Here is a 26,664-nt window from a genome sequence, read left to right as displayed (position 1 = left end):
TGTAGAAAACAGATCAAATTTAATTAAAGTAAGTTTTACAATAATTATTTTTTCTTATTCAGTGAATGACAAAAAAATGGGGCAGTTCAAACATTCTTTTTTTGAACACAAAACATATAACAGTTACATAAAAGCAAAACATTTGAAAATAAATTATATTAAAAGCAACAATGAAAATATAAAACATGACCGCACTGGTCATTTTGAGAGAATATAAACACCCTGTAAACAAAACCTGAGAACATTTCACAAATGACGGATGTTGATTTGAACGTGCATATATTGTATTTTACTCACAAATATCCAGTGCTTCTCCTCAAAAAAAAAAAAAAAAAAAATTCTACAGGCCTAATTTGGTGACTTCAAATAACTTTAAAGCACTGAACAAAACTGTTGTGCACAACAAGATGAATTCCTTTAAATTTCAAATTCTATCTAGCCTATAGGAAAACATTTCATATTTGATAAAACACTTAATATAATCTGTTAAAAAGCACACAAGGATAAGATGTTTCCATCTAAACCGTGTCAAATGATGAGTCAAACTAACTCAAACTAACCGTTAATTCAGTGTATCTGTGGTCAGACTCATATGATTACTGGTCTCTCCATGCAAACAGCCCAAACTGCTTAAAACACACGCAGGCTGCTGGAGATTTAACTGTCTACAGGTTTGCAAGGAGTTATACAGCTCAGCATTTTATGATATTTGTGTTTTAACGCTAAAATGGAGTACAAATATATTTAATAAATGCGTGTTAGTGTGTTTTTACTGTCGATTTGCACATACATATACATTAAGATTGTTTTGGCTGCCGCTTACAGTACATACATATAAAGTTGGAAAAATGATCTAAAAGTGTGGGCGGGGACATACTGTATTTTAAAAACATCAGATTAGCTCATTAATATTAATTAGGTGACCCAGTATTCCTTGCTGAAGTGGGCACTAAACATTTCTTTTTGCATGTTTGTTTGTATTTATCTGGCCAAAACTGATTTCAAATATACGTTGTAACTTATATGTGACTTAATGAAATATATTTCATTAAATATACTGTTTAAATGCCAAAATATATTACAAAATGTATTTCAAAGGTCGACAAAATACATTTCCAATCTATGTATTGGAATTATCCAATATATAGATTGGAATTTCTATTACATTGGACAATATATATCTATTATATTGGACAATATAAACATATTTAGACTGACAAATATAAAAAATGGCCTAAAATAGAAGCTAATATTAACTAAAATGTATCGAAAACATATTTCATTTAGCCATTTTTTTGTATATTTTGAAATACATTTTAAAATATATTTGAATATATATGAAAACAGAGGCTTTTTGCAAGTTTATGTGGCAGTAACTCCTAAAATAATTATTATTTCCAAAAAGCGAGGGAATGAACTTAAAAATTTCTAAAAATGAACACATCTCTATCTAGAGAGATCTGATCAACATCAAAAAGATCACTACAAGATCATCAAGATCACCACTTTGGTTGAGGAGCAACACAGTTAAAAAACTAAACATTAAAAGAATTAGGATATCTGTTGATAAGAAAAGAAAAAAAAAAACATTTTCTCACATACTGGAACACAATAAGCAACTTAAACGTATTAACACAAATACTTGTCAGTTTTAAACTTCAAATGTTTCTGTGTGTCAACGCAAGGTGATTTTTAAAATGGGCCTGTTTTAGAACATGAATCCATTGGAATCCGGATTACAGCGGGATGAATCTTTGTGGGGACACCCAAGGACAGAGTAGCAATTTCGCTGCAAAACTGTGGTATGTCGTTGTCCTCAGAAATGCAGTTTTTTTTTCTTTCCGCTTCTCAGTTCAAGCATGTTGGAGCCTGCCTTACTTTTAAAATACAATATGTATGGCTCACTTAAGAGACACAGAAAGAGATGAGTGTTTTAAAAAAAAAGCGTAGCAAAACATGGCAAAGGTGTTAGGAAGCTTAAAGCATGGATCTGATCTCCAAGGTATGCTTTGCCACAAGTGACCTTCCGTCGACAACTCAGCGGTGCCTCTGGCTTCAAGTTAAGTCGGCCCCACATATCTTCATTGCCTTGGGACTTCCGAGCATGTTGAACAGGTCTTAAAATCTCGAAGTTTCAGTGCCTTGTGGGTGTGTTGAGATCTCAAACACGTGACGGTCTCATCACCCCTCAGTGCATTTCAGGGTGGATTTTGTTACCCAAAACAGAGCTCTTTCAAAATGACCTCTGAGACGTCAAGCCAGGCGACCGACCTGTCGGTTTAGGGTCAGATGAAGGATTGAGAGGGTGATGGAGGCTGTATCATGTTTCTTGGGGAACAAAGGAAGCTGTCCACTTCAGCCAAGGAAAGGAAGAGATGCAGATAAAAGGTAAACAGTCTCGCTGTTTACCCGCCGTCCTCTATCGTGTCCTTAAGTCTGGGGTACGTTTGCGCAGGGTAAAGGATATAAAAAAAACAATAGACATTTAAAAAAAGGTTGAGCTCCTGAAAGGGCCAAACCTGCAGGTTTAAGTCAGTTGTGAGGGCAGTTTTTCCAGTTGCCTTGATGGAGAGCTTTTGCAGATAAAAAAAGACTGATAAATGGCTGAAGGGTTGGTCTTGAAGATATGCTCTGGGGAAGAGATGTACATGATATCTGGTTATCAACGTAATGGATTTGTGAGTGCAAACAAATACTGACATACATTCAGCACACCGACTGCAAAGCTTCACCCATTCGAACGTTTAATATTCACCATTTGCCATTAAAATAACATGACGGTGAGAATAAAACAGCCTCCCATTGCAGAAAGCTACCCACACCCAACAAACAGACATGAAAACGGGTTTTCTTGCAACAGCCACTCCTTTGTTAGTCCTTGAGATTGAAGCATATCCCTCCTTTCTTTTTAAGAAAAAGCCAAGCATATCTTTGCGAAAGTGTACAGAGTGATGTCAGACGCTGAATCAGCGCATGCTGCCAAAACCGATACTGATACGTGATAAGGAAGCCTGTTGAAAGTCAGCCCGGACGTATCATGCAGGTTACAGAAAAGCTAGTGTCAATAGCCTGAAGTCAATGCATAGAGCGAGCATGGAAAACAACAATAAACAAAAGCTAAATAAGTAATGTTAGTCTGCTGTACCGAAACAAAAGGTGCACCACTAGAGGAAGACTTACCGGTTCACCTCGCTGCCAGGTCTTGCTTTAATATGGAGATGGAATACTAAAACAAAAAGGGCAAAAATGAATCATTGATAGAAGGAAATAATTACATCACAAGATGAGGAAAGAATGGGGTGTAGTCAGCATAGGTAAACATGGAAACAATGACACTGGCTAACTAAAATAACACCTTATAAGTGTAAAATAATACCTCATATGTTATCTATATATCTATATATACTAAAACTTTATCTATATTTATAGATAATATACTGCCCGGCCAATAAAATCCTGTATCCATGAAGTGTGTAGCTTTTCATTTCTTAAACAACCATGTATTAAGATGAATCATGGCCATATTCCAGGATGACAATGTGAAGATTCATCAGGCTCAAATTGTGAAAGAATTGTTGGGAGGGAGCATGAAGAATCATTTTCACACATGAATTTGCACCTCTGAGTCCAGACATTAAATTCATTGAAAGTCTTTGGGATGTGCTGGAGGAGACTTTACAGAGTGCTCACCTCTTGCATTGTCAATACAAGATCTTGACCAAAAAGTGATGCACCTCTCGATGGAAATAGATGTTATTTTTTAAGCAAGTTTTTGACAGAATCCTAAAATATTTGTGTGGTCTAATAAATTTGGCAGGTGGTCTATTAAATTTGTTAAGCACTGTGTGTGTGTGTGTGTGTGTGTGTGTGTGTGTATATATGAGACATCCGTGAGACATTTTTTGATTTTTGATGAATATCAAGCTGAAAAGAACAGCATTTATTTGAAATAGAAATCTTTTGTAACATTATATAAAAATCTTACTGACCCCAAACTTTTGAACAGTAGTGTACATTAATTCGGCCATTTTGGATTTAAGTTTTTAAGTTTTCACTGTACTCCGAGTGCATTTAGGAAACAAGGTATCTTAGAAGGCAGCATAATTTTGGAACTGTCTGGAGCGCACACATGATTCCTAGGGAGTGCTGTCTAGGTCGGCGGCTCACGAGTTTTTGGAACACAGCCAACGTTATTCCCTTACATAGGTTGTTGCACAAGCATTAGTTACAAACAAATTACGCATATTATGTTCTTTTCTGGTAATGTAATTACATAGGGAACCATATATTCCTGCAACATTGCGTTTGTGACACTTCATTGACATGCACGACAGATAACAGAGCAAAATAAGCAAGCAACACTCAGACAGTTGTGTAAGGCTGAAACTGCTCCAGAAATGTTCACAAGGGTAAGAAGTGAGACAGAGACAGACATGTGTGGACATGACTAACATTCCAACTATATTCCTAAATTGTCTCCTTTTAATTCTCCTTCTGATTTTTTCATCGAGCTACAAGAGAGATTTGGATTAAAATATAATTATATACTGGATAAATACAGGTTATTATGTCATTTCATCATCAATTTTATTTAACTGAATACAAAAATCAGTAATAGAGATAGACAGAGAGTGAAAGGAAAATTAATAGTGAGAAAAGATAAATAAAGTAGAAGAGATGTTCTTCACAAATATGTCTTAGTGAACTGTATCTATTGTCAAAAACACACAAAATAACCTATTAATGAAAATATATAATAAAGGCAAAACATTTGCAGGTGGTCTAAGAGGAAATGAAGGTTGAACATTATCTATGACAGACATCAGAAAACAAATGAAGGGGAGTGAGGCTTCCCTCCAGGATGCATCTGTCACAGGTGGAAAACTCGAGTTACAACTTTCAGTTTAAGATCTGATCCGTTTTGCTCTCTCTATACAAATTTTGAATTTAAAAAAACTGGAATGTATCTAAGAACTGACAGAAAGAAACGCAATGTATGGAGGATAAATGAGATCATTGATGTGACACACCTATAGGTTTTGCATGCAGTGTGTGTGTGTGTGTGTGTGTGTTTCTGTGAGTGTGTAGACAACTGTGCGCTAGCTTCTTATCAAATAATCATCTCTCTGTTAGACTAATCAGTTGCATTTGCATATATCCCTCAAAGCTTGTTTTGCATTTCCTGTATTTCTTGTCAGTTCTATTCGCTATATATGCTCTGGAAATCCATTTAGGAACATATAGATAGTCTTATATGAAATTATCAGCAGCGACGCTTTTTTAGATACTTTGTTTAGCTATCAGATTTTTGTCTAAACAAGATAGACTTTTCTATGTACTATCATCAATCTGATTAAATCAATGTCAGATCTTTTCCAAACTAAATTTAAAAACACTGTCCTCTAGTTTCTTTATCTCTCTTCATGAGATATAATTCCATGTTGTTGTCTGCATTCAGTGTCAAGCGTAGAAAGATTATGTGCTGTGGAAGAAGATTTGGCAAACAGACCTCACCCCTCACAAGAATTTGGCGGTAAAATGTTTGAAATGAAGAGAAGAGAAGAGAAGAGAAGAGAAGAGAAGAGAAGAGAAGAGAAGAGAAAAGAAGAGAAGAGAAGAGAAACAATAAAAATGTCCTTAGAAATTGTCCATAAAGGAATAGTTACTATTAGTAGTAAACAATGAATTCTTTCATTATTTATCCCAGTGTTTTCCCAAACATTCTAAATATGCTGTTATGGTACACAAAGGATTGTTCAAAATTATCAGAAGTTTCAGATATGGAATAGAGTGCGACTACAAGTAGACTACTTTTTGTTCCTCTTTGGGTTTGGAACAGGTTTTGGAACAACATGCCGACTGAGTAAATAATAACAGATTTTTTAATTTTCATGAGAACTATTACACATACACTTCCATTCAAAAGTTTTGGTTCAGTAAGATAAGATGTGACCCTGGACCACAAAACCAGTCATAAGGGTCAATTTTTTGAAATTGAGATTTATACATCATCTAAAAGCTGAATAAATTGATGTATGGTTTGTTAGGGATAGGACAATATTAGTCTGAGACACAACTATTTGAAAATCTGGAATCTGAGGGTGCAAAAAAAAATCAAAACATTGAGAAAATCGCTTTTAAAGTTGTCCAAATGAAGTCCTTAGCAATGCATATCCACTCACAAAAATAAATTTTTGATATATTTACAGTAGGAAATTTACAAAATATCTTCATGGAACATGATCTTTACTTAATATCCTAATGATTTTTGGCATAAAAGAAAAATCGATAATTTTGACTATTACAATGTATTGTTGGCTACTGCTGAGCAGAAGAGACTTTTGAATGGTTGTGTATAAACATAAAAGGCTGAACTGACTGACTGACATATATGTGTGATTGCATTATCAAATACAAGTGCTAAACTAAGTTTTGAGTTACATACCACGGACAAGACTGAACAACATTGACACATTTTTAGCGCTGTCTCACCACACTAACATTACTATAAAAGACTGAAGTTACGAAAGAATGATCAACCAGTGGTTCTTGGATAAAAAAAAATAATTTCATGTTAAAGTGCCCCTTCAGCAAATCACAATAAATGGAAAGAAATCAGGAAGTGACAGAGCGCATCATATCCTCTCTGACAGATACAGTATGTCTTACAACATATATGTCTGAAGGTCTACTGATTGATATAGACATGTCATGTCTCAGGTTACTAAATCCACCCCCATTTCCTGTCAGGTCAAAATGTTAAGTGGTGAAGTTATTTGCATTGTGCAATCAAGAACAGTCATTGCCTAATGATTAGGTTTACACATTTGAGGATTAAAAAAAATGAGGAGGACCAGATAGTGAGTAAAGATCAACAAGCTATGAATGTGAAGAGAGAGAAGTAAAGGATCAATGGCAGCTTTTGTGGCACACTGTTGAAAATAATTTCAAATAATAGCTATATTTATTTGTACTAATCAAATTAGATTGTTTGTGGTTTCATGCTAGAGTATTGCATTGTTAGCTAGCAACATGCTAACTCCAAACTCTGGCCCAGTTTACTTCCACTGTAAACTTACTTAAAGGGTTAGTTCACCCAAAAATGAAAATTCTGTTATTAATTACTCACCCTCATGTCGTTCCAAACCCTTAAGACCTTTGTTCATCTTCAGAACACAAATTAAGATATTTTTGATAAAATCCGATGGCTCAGTGAGGCCTGCATTGCCAGCAAGATAATTAACACTTTCAATGCCCAGAAAGCTACTAAAGACATATTTAAAACAGTTCATGTGATTACAGTGGTTCAACCTTAATGTTATGAAGCGATGGGAATACTTTTTGTGTGCCAAAAAAACAAAATAACAACTTTATCTAGTGATGGGTGATTTCAAAACACTGCTTCAATGAAGCTTCGAAGCTTTAGGAATCTTTTGTTTCGAATCAGTGGTTCGGAGCGTGAAAGTCACGTGATTTCAGTAAACGAGGCTTCGTTATGTCATAAGTGTTTCAAAATTTCAATGGTTCACCACTGGGGGAGCGTGACTTTTGGCAGTTTGATACACGCTCAGAACCACTGATTCGAAACAAAAGATTCGTAAAGCTTCGAAGCTTCATGAAGCAGTCTTTTGAAATCGTCCATCACTAGATATTGTTGAATAAAGTTGTTATTTTTGTCTTGTCGCTTCATAACATTAAGGTTGAACCACTGTAGTCACATAAAATACGTCTTTAGTAGCTTTCTGGGCATCTGAAAGTGTTTATTATCTTGCTGTCAATGGAGGCCTCACTGAGCCATCGGATTTTATCAAAAATATCTTAATTTGTGTTCTGAAGATAAACGAAGGTCTTACGGGTGTGGAACGACATGAGGGTGAGTAATTAATGACATTTTGGGTGAACTAACCCTTTAATACTGCACACGTGACATTTGCTTTAAAAAAAACACAAGTGGTAAATTGAAATCTTTGGACTATCAATATTTAAGAGTTAGTTCACCCAAACCTGAAAATTCTGTCATCATTTACTCACCTTCAAGTTGTTCTAAACCTGTATAAATTTCTTTCTTCTGCTGAACACAAAAGAAGATATTTTGAAGAATGTGGGTAACCAAACACTTGATGGGCACCATTGATTTTTTTCCCATACTTTGGACGTCAATGGGGCCCATCAACTGTTTGTTTACCCACATTCTTCAAAATATCTTCTTTTGTGTTCAGCAGAAGAAAGAAATTTATACAGGTTTAGAACAACTTGAGGGTGAGTAAATGATGACAGAATTTTCAGGTTTGGGTGAACTATCCCTTTAATACACAAATGCTGCAGAGAAATCATAACTTGTACTAAACCCAGAACATTCCTTTAAAAGTTGGCCAGATCACACTCATTTAACCAAAGCACAAAAACAATTGCTTTAAACCTCTGCAGCTTACAAACATATCATCTATGCATGTTTTGGATACTCAGATTCTTAAATGTGATGAGAGAGGAGAGGAATGAATTTTAGACTCACTCTGTGCCTGATTTTCTCTTGCGCTTTATAATACAAGCGATGATGATCACAGCCACAAGCACAGCAATTACAATTCCAGCAATGGCTCCTCCAGATAGGCCCTCGTCTACCGCACCGACCTCTGCAAAACATGATGGGGTGTTTAGCATTTTATATGTGAAAACATACATACACTTCATACAAACAATGAAAACGACATTTCTATACATAACATAACTGCATGACTACAACTTATAATTCTTATACTCAAGGCAAACAGATTTTAAAACCTAATATTATTTCATATAAAGTAGTTAACATTAATGGCCGACCCATTTTTTTAATGGTCAGTGGCGTTTCTCTGTATTCTCTGATCACTGATATTATATATATATAGAGAGAGAGAGAGAGAGAGAATACAATTTAGCAGCAAATGAATTGAATAAAAAATTGTTGAAATTATTTGAATTTTTAAAATTTGAATTTGAAATTTTACTTGATATTTACTACAAACAAAAGAGTTCATAGATTTTGGCACTAAAATAATCATAGATTAATATAACTGTATTAATAATTCTGTTAATCTGGCACATTATGGCCCAGTTTCACAGACAGGGCTTAAGCTAAAACAGGATTAGGCCTTAGTTCAGTTAGGGTATTTAGCTTTTATAAAAGTACCCTAGAAAAAAAAACATTACTGATGTGCATCTTGAGACAAAAAATGGCTCTGACATATTTTAATATATGTCAGTGCAAGTTACTTTCAGTTAAAAAAGCTCAAACATGCATTTTAGTCTGGGACTAGCTTAAGCCTGAAACCGGGGGTATCTCAAAATGTTAAAAAAGTCTCAAAATGGACAAATATTGGCTGAATAATCAGCCTGGCTGGTATATCAGTCTAATTCTAGATATTAATTAACACTCAAAAGTGGCAGGCATGCTTAGTAGCCTATGCCAGTAATGTCAAAATTACAAAAGATTGGGTACAAATTACTTATATACAATATATATCATATTAACTTGTCAGTGTTGTACTTGAATTACAACTCATAATTAGCATTAATTGGCATAATGGCCTCTTAATGAAGTGAAAATGGGAATAGATTCTTAAATGAAAAATGCTGAGGCATGTTTACCTGTCACTGCGAGATTGAATGTCGCTTCCTTCTCCATTCCCGTGACTGGGTTGATTGCCTTGCAGGTGTACGTGCCAGTGTCTGTGCCTTTGGCCTTTTCAATTCTGTAGACTGCCTGACTGATGTTCATCACTGTACCGTTGAGTTTCCATGCGTACACACTGAGGGGGACAGACTCTGCAGAGCACTTTATCTCCACAAGCTCTTCAAACTTCACATTTTTCTTCCCTTCAAGCTTCACATTCTCTGGACCGTCTGAGAGACATCAGAGAGATTGGCTCAGTTAGGGAGGTCACATTTACATTAGAGTAAAGCAAACAAACAGTTGATAATAATACAATAAGAAGGAAACCACCATTTGTAAACAAGATCGGATTATGTTTAGACAAGACAACAACAGAGAAGTGATACACAAATCACCTTGTCCTAAGCAGACACGACACGTGTCTCTGTCCTCGGAAGTGAAATATTGAACTCTATAGTAAATCTAAATTTGTTTAGAGTTTTTTAAGAAAAAGTACAACTGCATTTTAACAAGAAAACTATTCATTCCAAAATAGGTCATTTTGATCCCCTTTACGCATTTGTGTAGGTTTTTCGGTTCATGCATTCTAGGGATTTTTTCTCTGGGGTTTTTCTCAGTGATGCCACAGAAGAACCATTTCTGATTCCCCAAAGAAACTGTGAGTGAACCATTTTTTTTCTTACTGCGAAGAACATATTATAATCTAAAGAACCTTTTTCCAGTATAAAGAACCTAGTTTTGTGCATTGAAAAGGTTTCATGGATGTTAAAGTTTCTTCATGGATACCAATCGATACCAATAAAGAACCGTCACTTTTAAGAGTTTATGTTAATTGCTGCTTTCAATTCAATGCAACAATTTATGTAAGAATAGATTTACTGATCACATAGACAGTATTTCAATGAAACACTTACAGCTGATCACCATCTTATAGCTGGCTTCATCCATGTTCACTTTGTTCTTCATTTGGCACTTGTAATCGCCCGCATCCTCTTTAACAACTTGAACAATTGTCAAAGATTTCTTGTCGGTTGAAAGAATGACACGGCCACTAGGAGTCAGAGGTTTGCTGTCCTTCAGCCATTCCACGGTTTCAGCTTTACCGGCGGCTGCCGAGCAGGTGAGGTTGACTGTGCTGTTGCCAGCGATGAGACGTGATGTGGAGCTGGAAATATTTGTTCCAGATAAGGCCTCTACAAGAACACAGCAAAAAAGAAGGCAAAATTGAGTGATGCTTTCAGAATATGGACACTCAATGATAGACATAATGTCAATTATAAGGTGAGAATAAAGTTTTTTAAACAAGTCTCTTTTGCTCACCAAGGCTGCATTCATTTGAATAAAAATGCAGCAAAACAGTAATATTGTGAAAAGATATTTGTAATATAAAAGATCTGTTTTCTATTTCAATGTATTTTAAAATTTAATTAATTCCTGTGATGGAAAAGCTGAATTTTCAGCATCATTACCCCAGTCTTCAGTGTCACATGATCCATCAGAAATCATTTTAATATGCTGATTTGGTGCACAAGAAACATTTCTTATTATTATTATCAATGTTAAATGCTGACTACAATGAGCTTCTTCCTGGGTTAGTGACATCACTAACCCTAAAATTTACATAAACCCTGCCCCCGGGAACACACAATAAAGGGGGCGAGGCCATGTTGGGCTGCTTTAGAGAAGAGGAAGAGTTGTTGTAGTAGAGTGTTTTTACCATGCCGTCATTTTTCGCCGGACTGCTTCACAAACGAGGGTCAATTCAACGCTGAATTTGCACAAAAGATTAACATGACGGCACATGCTAGTCGATGAGTTGAATCAACTCCACAGCAACTACATAAATTTATCCACTACCCGTTCAGAAACGTCCATATGCATTTTATAAGTTGTCCAGTTTGAACAATGTAAAGCTGAACACCGTTACTGACAATCATCATTTTGGCTGCGTGAGATTCTCCAGCTTTGTTGTTGAGTAGCCGAAGCACAAGCAGCTCATTTGCATTTAAAGGGACACAAACAAAAACGGCATGTTTTTGCTCACACCCAAATAGGGGCAAATTTGACAAGCTATAATAAATGATCTGTGGGGTATTTTGAGCTGAAACTTCAGACACATTCTGGGGACACCAGAGACTTATATTACATCTTAATTAATCTTAATAGGTCCCCTTCAATGCATCCTTCCTAAATAAAAGTATCAATTTCTTTTTTTCTTTCAAAAAAAAAAAAAAAAACACCCCAAACTTTTGAATAGTAGTGTAAAAGGTACAAATCAATCTGTGATTGGTCTTTTTAAATTTCAGACAGACGGTAGTTGGCGATTCTTGGCTAGAAAAAGCTGTAAAGTGGACCAGATATTATGTCAATAGTCACAAGTCGATCTAACCACACAAGATAATCTCTCAGAGCAACTTCATTCACCACAGCACTTTTTGACCATCGCTGTTCTCTTGTGCTGCTCTCTTGTTTGTACAGACATCATTACTGTGGAATGCACCAGTCTGAATCAGACTCAGTGCATTCACCAAATACCTGCAGCTCTATCGTTCAGCACATTTTGTTTTCCTCCTCACCGCCTGTGTTTTTAGTTTCGGGTAAGACGCATGTAACAGCTGCAAATGAAATCTCTCAACTCATCTCCAGTAAACTTTGAGAAATGCATTTGTAACCCGAGGGAATTCTTTGTATCAGATCTCATTAAAGCTGTTTGAGCTTTTTTTGCATGAACGATTTAGAATTAAAATTTTATACAAAATCAATGACACAAAATGCATTACGGTTGCACCTTTAAGATGAACCCCGCATTGCCAGATCACTCCAAGCAGAAGTCGGTATTCTGCGACTGAAACCTTAGCCAAGTGGTACCTGCCCAAAACGTATATGACATCAGACAGTTTGTATTCTGCTTTCTTTAGCTTGCTGGTTTCACACACATGGAAACACCTCAGGGGAAGACATGTAAGCCGTGTAAAATCAATCTGCCCTCAATCAAAGAAAGCAGAACATGCCTGAAACTTCTACCCAATAACGTGAGCCGAGACAGACCTCAAAGTAAAGCAGAGGAACAGGTTCATCTTTTAAAAGCACTTGTAAGTCAGGAAGCCATTTTGAATAAAGACAAACAGACTAACAGCAGTTCCTATGTGAATTTAAAGGGATATCCTTAATACAACTTACACACCTTTTTCAGTGTAAAATACAAGAAGAAATGTAGCGGCTTCTCTTTTCCATGCAATTACAATTAATGTGGGCTGAAGCTTTCAAGCTTTACAAATGATGAAAATGCATATTCAAATTACAATAAAAGCAGTTCATATGGCCTGTGCATTATATTCTAAGTCTTCTAAAGCCATATGATTGAAGACTGAAATTTAAATATCATTCACTGATTTGGTGAACAAAACATTCAAACTGGTTTTGTGAACCAGATCAACTGATTCTTTGAAACTAAGGAGGGCTAGGGGAGGTCAAAATTTTTGGTGAGTAACAGTCTAAATTTATATCTGTTCCTCACTTAAAGCTATTGTATGATTTTAAAAGACTTGGAATATAGTGTCTAAGACTATAATAGAGTCTTATGGACTAGTTTTTTTTAAAAAAATTTTAGTTCACACAGGGCACATTTTTCCATTCTAACATGCTACTTTTCAATTGTTTTTTTTTATGTAAACACGCACTAGATGGACATGTATGACCATTGCACTCACATCTTTTGCAGCGTCTCTCGTATGAAACGGCGTTCTAAAAATGTGGCGCTCAAGTTAAAATCAGTTCAACTTTTAAAAAACGCGTCTCGAGACCTTGCGTTTTTTCCCCATTCCACTTCCACATTTTTTTGCGTTCTGTGTGAATGCGCCCTTATGCTGGTTTGTGTCCTTTTTGAAGTTTGAAAGCCCCAGTTCCCACTAACTGCATTGTAAAAGTGCAGCCAGCAGAAATTCACCTTTTTGTATTCCATGGAATAAATACAGTCATACGAGTTTGGAATAACATAAGGGTGAGTAAATGTTGGCTTAGAATTGTCATTTCTGGCTAAACTAACCCTTCAACATTTAACACAAAAAATCAAGACTCGTTTCAGTTTTGTTTCCGTTGTCCTTCTAGGCAAATACATTTGTTCCTCTTCCAGGAGAGCTACAACATTTTTTTACAATCCTTATCTCTCTTCTTGGCAACAAAGTCACTATGGCAAAGCATGTCTATCTCTGTGCTGCTCCACTGCTAATCAAAAGATTTCAACGGATGTCTTTACTAAAAACAATAATGGTTCTATGCAGCACTATAGTTTTAAAAAACCATTTTTCACTAGAATTCCTGAGTCATTTGAAATAGCCTTGCAACATTATAAATGTCTTAACAGTCTCTTTTGATCAATTTAGGGCATCCTTGTTGAATTGTGAAAAAATTTTAATGACTCCAACTTTTCAATGGTAGTGTATTTTTAAGAGTGTACGCAATGTATTTATATTAAAACTGCTGTAATAGTAGCACTAGAGAAACAATATACACTTGATGGAATGTCCGTTTGTACTCAAAGCATCGGTACATGATTTTAAGCTTTTGACTTACCCAGAACAGTCACCAAAGCAACCGGTGAGGCAACGTTGCGTTTGGTCTTCGCATTGTAGGCCACACAGCTATAGTTGCCGCTGTCTTTTTCCTCTACATTGGGGATGGTGATGTTGGCCATCTGAAGCAGCTCTGCCCCGTTAAACATCCACCGGAGCTGAGCGGGAGGGTCAGAATCGGCTGAGCATGTGAGTACTAAGTTAGAGCCTTTCTTAAGGAATGAATCAGTTGGAGTCTGCGTCATGGCGATTTTCTCAGGGCCATCTAGACACACAAGGACAAAAGGCGATGATGAAAAGAAGGTCAAGTAAAGGTTTATTAAAGTGCTTGCAAGGCAGCTATGCTTCTGGGATTCTTGATCAATTTACGATTAGTCTTAAAACATCCCATTCCATTTGTTTAGGAAATGCTATTCTGGTTTTTGACATAAAAGGCTCAACATGTTAAGTTTTCACTAGAAGGAAAACATCAAACATTGTGCCATATTAGTTGTGCAACAGCATTTAACGTCCTCCATTTTTATCAAGATACTGTAAATGTTATCTTTAAATGAGGAGGATATATTTTGAGCATCCGGATGTGGATATAGTTCAACTTTAGGCCAATGCATTCTTTTTCAACTCAAAAACAGATATACAGAACACGTTTTTCCATTCCAATGCGCTACTTTTCCATTGTTTTTTATGCAAACACGCGTTACACAGATGTGTATGACCGTTGCGCTTGCTTCTTTTGCAGTGTCTCACGCATGACACAGAGTTCTAAAAACATGGTGCTTAAGTTAAAAGAAGTTTTTAAAACTAGCATCTCGCGTTTTTAACAGCAAAAACAAAAGAGACTGTGCTGCGGTGCATTTAATTTATGACCAAACTATGCACTTGCAAATGCTTTAAAAAAGAAAAAGGTTTGATGTGTTTGGAATGTAAATGCACACATGCACACACAAACACTATTTTAAGACATTCACTGTCTTCCTGCTGTTCACAGGCCTCATTCATTCACAACCATATTTTTTTCTAATCTCAGCCTGCATTTTTTCCTGCACCTGGACCAGAACCTGTCTGAACTAGAAAGTCTCTTCAGATCTGCTGTCATGTGTGCTTTCTAGTGCACACCATCTGCAGAGACAAAGACTGCAGGCAGTTAAAAAAAAAAAAAGACAATCTAAACTTATCTTCAGTAGGTCCAGTATGGCTGTAGTATTGCTCAAAACAGAGTTTTTTGGTAATTTTGCTACTCATTTGAGAGTATTTGTATGTGCAGAAATGTGTGAATATATGTGTGAAAACACAATTCCATCATACTGTCTGTCTTTTGGAACAGTTCAGTCAAAAATTTGAAGAATCTTTAAACAGTTTTTTTCTGAATAATAACATTAAAAAAAGCACCAAGAAACGTCTGAGTTCATACAATAACTGAGTCATAACTGAGTGTTGCATGGAAAGTACTGCGTAAACAGGAAATAAATTCATCATATAGGTTTGGGGCGAGTAAATAATGACAATTTTTGGGTGAACCGTTCCTTTAAGGCAAACAGTGCTTGTGTATTTATGTGTCAGACTATGCATGTGTGGGTGTGTTGAAGTACGTACAGCTCACAGTGAGATTGAAGGGAGCGCTCCTCCCTGACTCCAGTGCATTCTCTGCTATGCAGACGATGGGTCCTCTTAGATCTGTACGGCGAACTTCAGTAATAGTTAGCTCATTGCCAGTTTGGTTCAGTTTCGTATGCGTGCCATCCACCTCCAAAGGGACTGAACCATTCAACCACTTGTAAGAAAAGGAGCCTTTGGCAGAGCAGGTCAGAATCACGGTGCTGTTGAACTCTATAGCTTCAGGGAGATTGGATGAAATCTTGACATCAGTTACTGGCTCTGGAGAGAAGAGAAGAGAACCATGGATTGTGTTCATTCAGAAACAACTTTTGCTCTTGCTTAGAGTTTCCCCAAGTAATGAAAACTTAGAGCAACCTGGGGTTAAGTGGCTTGCTCAAGGCATAACAGTGACAGGTCATGACTTGCTTCTTGAGAGATCCAACCAACAACCTTTAGATAACAACCCTGAGATTTGACAACATACATTTTACATCTAGATCTCCAACACAGACCAAAGATCTCTGTACAAGCTTGATTTCTATCACTGGATGAATGTCTTTAAAGTTAGTCAAATTGCAATTATAAGTTTAAAGCAAGCCACAAAATGACTCATCATCACTATCCACTAGGGTTGATCAAATCATATCAATCAGTTTTTTGTTATTCATTTCAACATTGTTGGTGTGAGTCAACTGCTAAAGATTAAGTATTTAGTAATGCTTTTAACAAACTTGTATAGGACTTACCTACAACCCTTCATCCATCTACTAAGACCTTCAACCACTAGGCTTCACTACCCTAGTTTGTCTAATGGTTCTTTAAATACCTGAAGATTGCAGTTGACATTCAATACTTACCAAGAACCTCAAGATCAACCTGTCCTGACTGTTGTGTTCCCTTGGCAGTGACGATACTGAGAATATATTCTCCTTCATCCTCCTTCATCAGCGGTCCAAGCTGAAGCTCGCATGTCGTCGTATTATAGCTGATTCTGCCTTTGTACTTGTCATCGATGTTTGTGTTGTTCGATGATGGTATGTGCGTGATTATTGGTTCAACTTGTTCTTTGTTGAAATTCCATGCTATGGTTAGTAAACCCGTTGTTGAGGTGATTGTTGTTTTGAAGGTCACATTTTTACCTGGTTCAATGAGGTGAGGAGAAATCTAGTTTAAAACATCTGTGCTAAATTTTTAGAAACGTATCTAAGCATTTAATTAATGGTTTCATACCAACCTAACAAATATTTTGATTTAATGGCATTTGATTTGGTGCAACCATCTATTGAAAATACTCAAAAACTATCTTTGCACCTTGAATAACTGTAAATACAAAACAGGTTTACTTGTCACATGACAATGCCTTGGTTACGCCACACTGACTTTGATTTGGCATATTTTTAAATATTAATAACATTGTTTTTCCTTAAAAAATTGAAAAGTTATAAAAATGGTGGCAAACTTCTAAATTACTGGTAACATTTTTTTTTTTTTTTTTAAAGATCTCATGTTACAGCATCTAGATATGTTTCATTTTAAGCCCCAAAAGACTTTAAATTCGAAAATATGGACATTAATTATAGAACAGGAGTGTATAATATCTTAGTAGATCCACACAAACTCACCTACAACGCCCTTAGCTTTGTCGCTCAGAAGCGGACTGCCCTGGGAACAGCATCCTATAAAGGGAACGATTTATTCGTCAGGACACAGGTGAACTAAAGTGTAAACCTACACATTATGTCCCGGTGTAGGCTACTGTTTTAAAGCAAGCCTTAAAATGAGATTTAGATCCACAGTTGTAGTTTTTGAAATACAATAATGATAATAATAATAATAATAATAATAATAATAATAAAGTCTACATTTGCTACGTAACACGATTGTCTTTAATTTTTTAAACTTACCGAGAGCGGCCAAAATGAGCAAAGGAACCCAAAAGTTAGAGAAATCCATATGGAAAGATGTGAGTCCCTGGAGCGACAGACAGGAATGTGAGACGGTGAGACTTCTCTGCAAGAACTTGAGAAAGTTAACGCGGACACACCCAACCAGTTCATCTGAAAAACCCGCCCCGTTCTCAACCTGTGTAGACTGACTCTCTTCTGATGTCATACCTATGGATGGCAGAAACTTACTGTATTGCAACATTATCATTATCATTTTTAATGGACATTTTTATTTCTTACTATATAAAAACACCCAGCATGTCCCCTATTTGCATAAAATACTTAATAATGAATAAAACAATTAATATAAACAAAATGTCTATATAAATAGCCTAATTGTGGCTGTTACTTCTCCAATACAAAGGTAGATTTTGGCTGTTATATTAACACTGAAGCTGAAAATAATAATAATAATAAAAGATGTATCAAATGCGGGGACGAAGATAATCTGGCCTTTACTGACTCCTAGTGTCAAAATGAGACATTTCATGCTTGCACGTGGGTGTAGCACTAAATCAGCAGCCAGGAATAGAGTAGGAATAGAGTTAGTAATTGGTAATATGGATCATTAAGGGCGTTGTTAAAGATAGTGTTTTCTGTAATCACGAAGCAGTATTTTTCTGTTTTTCTCCATCGCATGCAACAATCTCCTCACAGTAAAAGAACACTCAAAAACTTCACTCAAAAATTTCTAGTGACTGATCACATCTAAATTTTTCAGTTGGCCTGACTGAATTAATGTGAATCGAATTTTATCAATTGTGGCAACAGTCTGTTAATATGGGCTCAATCAGAAATAATAGCTAAAGATGGAAAAATTTAGTTCACCAAACCGTGTTGTTGGTCCAATTAAATATTTTAAATTGTAGTATCAATTGTTTATTTCTCACTGTCCCAAAAGAAAAAAATGTATGAAAAACATAAATACATTAAGTAAAATACAGAACACAGACAACAGGATTGACATTTTATCACATCACTTTTTTAACAAATCAGTTCCAACACAGGGTATTTGGTAAAAATACTGTAGCAAGTCTAAAGAGTGTTTTATGTTCTATTCAGATGTAATCTAAGTGCATGTATGTTCTTTTCCTGTCATGTGTTCTGCTTGTGTGGGGCTTTAAAGGATTAGTCCACTTTCAAATAAAAAATTCCTGATAATTTACTCACCCCCATGTCATCCAAGATGTCCATGTCCTTCTTTCTTCAGTCGAAAAGAAATTAAGGTTTTTGATGTAAACATTCCAGGATTTTTCTCCTTATAGTGGACTTCAATGGCCTCCAAACAGTTGAAGGTCAAAATTACAGTTTCAGTGCAGCTTCAAAGGGCTTTAAACGATACCAGACGAGGAATAAGGGTCTTATCTAGCGAAACGATCGGTCATTTTCTAAAAAAAAAAAATCAAAATGTATATGCTTTATAGACAAAAATGATCGCATCACAAGTGCTTCCACCAGAATCAAGAGTGCTGTTTTCCTGAATATCATCAGATTGAAAATGTGACTGATTTCATGCAACAGTTCAATAAACAAGTAATTAAACAGAAAAAAAAAACAATATATTGTGTCTAAAATGTAAGTGATTTATTTTTAACTAGGCCTAATTGTTTAATGAACTGTTGTATGAAATCAGTGTCACATTTCCAGTCTGATGGTATTAAAACAGCACTCTTGGTCGTGTAATGTTGCTTAACTGTATCATATGTTATAAATATAAAAACGGCACATTTAGAATTTTTACCGCAGTATGTTAATTGAGTTTCTTTGTGTGTGTTGCACTCATTTTTTTAAATTTCTCATCGAGAGATGCACAAGCCTCAACAGCGCAAACTTGTTATCGTCAGTACATTATATTTTACACATATTATATATTTCAGAAGCGAAAAATATATCCAAACAAAGATCACAGCAGAACCATATAGTGCATCTCACAGAAACACTCAGCCATGTTTTCATTACTACTGAATGATTCAGCGTTTTGAACGAATCGTCATTAAGATGGTCATTAACTGGCTTAATTGATCATTTAGACGGTCACCTGCTGCCACCTACTGGTGGTTTAGTTTCATGTTTAAAAGCATCATTCTTTCCAACATTATTTGTATATTTAGAAAAAATTTAAAACAATCAGTTGTAGTCTTTAGCCAATCAAATTTATGCTTATCAATCAACCAATCATAATCAGGTGGGGGCGTGCCTACCTGGGTGTTATGTCATCAGCTCTCGACCACAGGTCATTGAGGATGGAGAAATGAAGCCTCTTGAATCTTTGAAGCTTTTCTCTGATTGTTTATGGAAAAGATTCAAAGCATCAGGAGTGTCGCAAACAGTGCCATCTTGTGGCAGGTCAAATATACAGCAGCCATAAACCAGAGAGCACAGCTCAGCTGTTTAATCCATTAAAGGGCACCTATTATGCAAAATTCATGGTTTTACATGGTGTTTGAACATAAATGTGTGTTGGCAGTGTGTGCACACAACAACCCTATAATGATAAAAATCCACCCACTCCTTTTTTTTTAATTTTTTTTTTTTAAATTTCCTTAAATCATAAGCAGTGTCTCAGAACAAGCTGTTTGCAGATTCCTGGCAAAGTGGCGTCACTTTGTACAGGCCCCGCCCACGACTGCTGACTGACTGCCGTATTAGCATAGACCCTGCCCTGAGTGAGTTGTACACTGTCTGCCATTTTCTCCAGGCTGGAGCAGCTGTAGCGACAAGAATGTCTCATAAGCGATTGAGGTGTTTTGTTGTTGGATGTAAGAGTGAACATAACAGTCTCCATGTACTCCTGACATCAGAGCCACTGAAGACTCTGTGGATTAGTTTTATTTTTGAAGGGAATGTGCCCCCATATACCTAAATTCATTTATGTCTGCCCAAATCATTTTACACAAGACTGCTTTGTGAATGAATGTCAATACAAAAGGACAATCTGAAACACAGGTTTTGCTAAAAAGTTGTTATAGGATGGATCAGTACCAACTGTTCGTGATCCAGCTTACAGTCTCCAGAGCAATACTGGATACTAGAGGCTGACATTTTTTCGGGAATCCCGCGGGATGGGAAACAAAATCACTATTAATCACATGATTGGGATGGGACAGGAAAAAAATAGGCTTGTTCGAGATGCATCAGTGATGCGCAGACAGATCGGCATATGACATCAAAAGTACAGCGAGAGCGTTTCAAAAGCAGTCGTTTGCTTTCCAAATGTTCTTGCGGTACTTTTCCCGGGACCGGGAATCATAAAAACACTATGATACCCAACTTTATACACAACTATACCGTGTATATAAATTTGAGGAAAATTGAACCTTTGAGGGTTCATCTGTGAATTCTGCACTGCGAACTCTATACTGGCTAACTGAATCTCTGTTAAACAACGTAAACTTCTGATTCAAGTCAATTATCTAACTTCAGTCAAATTAACTTAAGGTCATCTGTTGGAAAACTGTTCTAATCAGTCCTGAAACTGGAGTTGAATGGATGTGAATGGAAGTAAAATCAACAGACTACAAGTCAATCGAGATTGTAAAAAGTTTATTGAATATTTAAAGTAAAGCCATTTTTGAGTTGATCCTTGTGTTCGTGGTTGATTGAGCTCTTTTTCAAGTTAGAGGCAGAACTGATGTGTGGAATCCAAAAACTAATTCGACAGTCGACACACACTGCCAGATCACTCCAAGCAGAAGTTGGTATTCTGAGACCAAGTGGTACCTGCCCAAAATGTATATGACAACAGACAGTCTGTATTCTGTTTTCTTTAGCTTCACCTCAGGGGAAGACATATAAGCCGTGTAAAATCAATCTGCCCTCAATCAAAGAAAGCAGAACATGCCTGAAACTTCTACCCAATAACGTGAGCCGAGACAGACCTCAAAGTAAAGCAGAGGAACAGGTTCATCTTTTAAAAGCACTTGTAAGTTAGGAAGCCATTTTTAATAAAGACAAACAGACTAACAGCAGTTATGTGAAATTAGAAATTTTGTAGTGGCTGCTCTTTTCCATGCAAAATGGGGGCTAAAGCTTTCAAGCTTTACAAATGATGAAAATGCACATTCAATTTTCAATAAAAGCAAAAAATATATATGATTGATGACTGAAATTTAAATATCACTCACTGATTTAGTGAACAAAACATTCAAACTGGTTTTGTGAACCAGATCAACTGATTCATTGAAAAAGGTCACTAAGGAGGGCTAGGGGAGATGTCAAAATGTTTTGGTGAGTAACAGTCTAAATTTATATTGGTTCCTCACTTAAAGCTATCGTATGATTTCAGAAGACTTGAAATTTAGGGCATGAGTCTCATTTCAGTTTTGTTTCCATTTTCCTTCTAGGCAAATATTTTTGTTCCTCTTCATGGATAGCTACAATTTGCACTCATAAAAACAATAATGGTTCTATGCAGCACCATAGGTTTAAAAAAAGAACAATTTTTCACTAGAATTCCTGAGTCATTTGAAATAGCCTTGCAACATTATGAATGTCTTAACAGTCTCTTTTCATCAATTTAGGGCATCCTTGCTGAATATTAAAAAAAAAAAATCATACTGACTCCAACTTTTCAATGGTAGTGTATTTTTAAGAGTGTACAGAATGTATTTATATTAAAACTGCTGTAATAGTAGCACTAGAGAAACAATGTTCACTTGATGGAATGTCCATTCGTATTCAAAGCATCGGTACATGATTTTAAGCTTTTGACTTACCCAGAACAGTGACCGAAGCAACTGGTGAGACAACGTTACGGTTGGTCTTCGCATTGTAGGCCACACAGCTATAGTTGCCGCTGTGTTTTTCCTCTACATTGGGGATGGTGATGTTGGCCATCTGAAGCAGCTCTGCCCCGTTAAACATCCACCGGAGCTGAGCGGGAGGGTCAGAATCGGCTGAGCATGTGAGTACTAAGTTAGAGCCTTTCTCAAGGAATGAATCAGCTGGAGTCTGCGTCATGGCGATTTTCTCAGGGCCATCTAGACACACAAGGACAAAAGGCGATGATGAAAAGAAGGTCAAGTAAAGGTTTATTAAAGTGCTTGCAAGGCAGCTATGCTTCTGGGATTCTTGATCATTTTACAATTAGTCTTAAAACATCCCATTCCATTTTTTTAGGAAATGCTATTCTAGTTTTTGACATAAAAGGCTCAATATGAAATAACCAAGAATTAAGTTTTCACTAGAAGGAAAACATCAAACGTTGTGCCATGCTAGTTGTGCAACAGCATTTAACATCCTTCATTTTATCAAGGTACCCCAAATGTTATCTTTAAATGAGGAGGATATATTTGTGGATGTGGATAGTTTATCTTTTGGCCAATGCTTCCTATTTCAAACCAAAAATGTTTTTAAAACGTTGATAGCCTAAGATTAAAGAGACTGTTCTGTGTCAGAAAGGCGACTCATTATTGGCCGGCTCCTGCGCTAGCATCAAACACAGAAGCGCTTCTTATCCTTTAAGGTGCTTGTGTATTTATTTATATGCATGTGTGGGTGTGTTGAAGTACGTACAGCTCACAGTGAGACTGAAGGGAGCGCTCCTCTCTGACTCCAGTGCATTCTCTGCTATGCAGACGATGGGTCCTCTTAGATCTGTACGGCGAACTTCAGTAATAGTTAGCTCATTGCCAGTTTGGTTCAGTTTCGTATGCGTGCCATCCACCTCCAAAGGGACTGAACCATTCAACCACCTGTAAGAGAAGGAGCCTTTGGCAGAGCAGGTCAGAATCACGGTGCTGTTGAACTCTATAGCTTCAGGGAGATTGGATGAAATCTTGACATCAGTTACAGGCTCTGGAGAGAAGAGAAGAGAACCATGGATTGTGCCAAGACAGACCAAAGATCTCTGTACAAACTTGATTTTCAATCAATGGATGAATGTCTTTAAAATTAGTCATATTGCAATTATAAGTTTAAAGCAAGTCACAAAATGACTTATCATCACTATCCACTAGGGTTGATCCAATCATATCATTCATCGATCTATAAAACATGCAAACTCCATATTATCCAAAGTCATCCTGTTAATCAGTTTTTTGTTATTCAGTGCAACATTGTTGGTATGAGTCGACTGCTAGAGTTTAAGTATTCAGTAATGCTTTTAACAAACTTGTGTAGGACTTACCTACAACCCTTCATCCATCTACTAAGACCTTCACTATCCCAGTTTCTCTAATGGTTCTTTAAATACCTGAAGATTGCAGTTGATATTCAATACTTACCAAGAACCTCAAGATCAACCTGTCCTGACTGTTGTGTTCCCTTGGCAGTGATGATACTGAGAATATATTCTCCTTCATCCTCCTTCATCAGCGGTCCAAGCTGAAGCTCGCATGTTGTCGTATTATAGCTGATTCTGCCGGTGTACTTCTCATCGATGTTTGTGGCGTTCGATGATGGTATGTGCGTGATTATTGGTACAACTTGATTTTTGTTGAAATTCCATGCTACGATTAGTAAACCCGTTGTTGAGGTGATTGTTGTTTTGAAGGTCACATTTTTACCTGGTTCAATGAGGTGAGGAGAATGGCTTAGTTATGCCACACTGACTTTGATTTGGCTGACATTTTTAAATATTAATAACTATGTTTTTTTGTTGTTGTTGTTGTTGTTGTTTTGTTTGTTTTTTTGAGAAATAATAAAAACGTTGGCAAACTTCGAAATTACTGATAACATTTTTTTTTTAAGATCTCCAGACAATTACAGCACCTAGACATGTTTCATTTAAGCCCCCAAATGATTTTAAAATGAAAACATATAGATATTAATTATAGAACAGGGGTGTATAATATCTTAGTAGATCCACACACACCGACTCACCTACAATGCCTTTTATTTTGTCGCTCAGAAGCAGACTGCCCTGGGAACAGCATCCTAAAAGAGGAAAAAGTTAGGACACAGGTGAACTAAAGGGTAACCGGTGTAGGCTACTGTTTTAAAGCTATTTAAAATTAGATTTAGATCCACAGTTGTAGTACAATAATGATAATAATAGTAATAATAATAATATAAAAAAAGTCTAAATTTGCTACGTAACACGTTTGTCTTTAATTTTTTAACTTACCGAGAGTGGCCAAAATGAACAAAGGAACCCAAAAGTTATAGAAATCCATATGGAAAGATGTGAGTCTGTCATGGAAAAAATAAACTTAATTATGACGAGGCTGATTTGGAAAAACAAACAAAGTGTCTTTAAAAGGTTTTTATTCTTGCAAGAAGGTCCCTATGACAAACAGACATAATCTGCAGTACAAGATGAGACAAATCAGGGAAGTCGTCACATACTTATAATGTAAACCATGGGGGTGGGTGTTCACTAACAAATTACAACATCAGATGTCGTTTAGGACATTCCCATGCATTTATTCAGCTTTATGTGTGTTCTGCATGATCTTAACCATTCTTCTAACAATATTTTCTTAGCTTTTAATGCAAGCAGGCAATGATTTTACTTAGTAAGCTCCATTTAATGACCTATTTAATAAGATCTAACCAGAAAAGTTTTATAATTTTTATAATTTTTTTTATAACACAAAAATTTTGTATAATTTTAATCTATTGTTTTAAACGATGTAGTTGTTTAAAATTAACTTCCGTATGACCCAGCTCTTGCAATAAGAATAGCCTTAGCTGTTGACATGGCATTAAACCAATTTGGGTAATTTTGGAGAATTGAATAGTTTATAATGGATCCATCATGGGTTGTCTTTTCCGTAACTAATAGCATACTTGAGATTTTCATGATTAGCCAAATATTCTTTTTGTCCTGCAGAACAACTGTTACAACTATTAGAAAATTGTAGCATCTATGGTTGTAACTGGCACAGTTATCTGGACTTATATTTACCATTAGTTTCGTTTTCGTAGACTTTCAGTTCCCTTTTGAAAGGGAACTTCAACTCTGCATTTACCGCTATGGGGAACCGTCACTCATGACAGGTGTCCGAATGCCAAAGAATCACACCACTCCAATCCTATTGGCCGGCGACAGCCTATGACGTCATCATAGTGCGAACCCGGAGTATAAAGGGAGCGCCTGAGGAAGCAGTCGACACCTACTCGTCTTGAGGGACTGTTCAGCAGGCAGCCCGAAGCATGGCAGGGCAACGCAGAGTCTCGTTCCCTGTTCTCAGGGAACCATGGTTACATACGTAACCTGAGACGTTTTGTTTTTATCAGTCACGTGTTCCTTTGTTTGAGTTTTCACATCAGTCATCAGTTCCCATTGACACTCATCAGACCAACACTGTGCCTACTATGTCAACTGCGTAGGAGAATGACAGGAGAGATGAAATTGTTGAATAAAGTCATTTTTGTTTTGTTTTTGTGCACAAAAAGTAATCTTGTCGCTTCATCAAATAAAGGTTTAATCACTGTAGACTTTTTGCATTGAGACTGACATATTGCGATGTGCAGCCAAAACATTAAATCCACACCAATACCATTTTAAAACCCCCAGGATGTGTCCTAATCAAATCAAAAGAGAAAATGCAGATAACATATTCATAAAAGAAATGATAGACATAGTGTCTATGGCTCCTTTCATCCTGTCCTGCCTCCACTGATTTAGTTTCTTTCTCTTATCCTTTCAATCATTCTGCTTCTCTCTCTGCATCTGACAGTCTCTCCCTGTCTTTTTTCCCTTTGTCATTGTGATCTGAAATACATTTAATTGAATTAATCATGCATAAAATAAAGTGGAATGGCTTTATTGGTTTTCAAGAGCCTTCAAACTGCCATCCCCCCAAAATAAAAATGTACCCTGACCTTAAACATCTGCAGTACCAGCATTCTAATATTGCATAAACCCTGTAAATATCAATTTTTGTCCCACAAACCATGCCCCAACACACATTTTTGACTGACTGAAGTACTCATTAGGCTAATCATACTGTCC

At 36.4% G+C, this 26,664-nt stretch overlaps 1 protein-coding gene across 3 annotated transcripts; it reads right to left on the bottom strand.

The window, feature by feature from the left end:
* si:ch211-264f5.6 (carcinoembryonic antigen-related cell adhesion molecule 5) lies at positions 1-25,019 on the bottom strand. Of its 3 annotated transcripts, none has more exons than XM_051873014.1 (10): positions 24,832-25,019; positions 24,588-24,641; positions 23,990-24,271; positions 15,817-16,098; positions 14,225-14,488; positions 10,567-10,845; positions 9,628-9,882; positions 8,513-8,633; positions 3,181-3,226; positions 1-2,631 (listed from the first exon to the last, which is right to left on the bottom strand). In XM_051873014.1, exons 1-9 carry the CDS (start codon positions 24,878-24,880, stop codon positions 3,208-3,210), a joined length of 1,605 nt encoding a protein of 534 aa, XP_051728974.1. In that variant the 5' UTR covers positions 24,881-25,019; the 3' UTR covers positions 1-2,631; positions 3,181-3,207. The 3 variants fall into 3 exon arrangements, with proteins under 3 accessions (XP_051728974.1, XP_051728975.1, XP_051728973.1); XM_051873015.1 differs by lacking the exon at positions 23,990-24,271 and adding an exon at positions 16,677-16,958; XM_051873013.1 differs by lacking the exons at positions 23,990-24,271; positions 24,588-24,641; positions 24,832-25,019 and adding exons at positions 16,677-16,958; positions 17,442-17,495; positions 17,724-17,860.
* Positions 25,020-26,664: the final 1,645 nt, after the last annotated feature.

This window comes from Ctenopharyngodon idella, chromosome 19, assembly GCF_019924925.1.
Source record: "Ctenopharyngodon idella isolate HZGC_01 chromosome 19, HZGC01, whole genome shotgun sequence".
Classification (NCBI taxonomy): Eukaryota; Metazoa; Chordata; class Actinopteri; order Cypriniformes; family Xenocyprididae; genus Ctenopharyngodon; species Ctenopharyngodon idella.
Note: the sequence above shows the minus strand (reverse complement) of the source record. Positions and strands in the feature narration are given on the sequence as shown.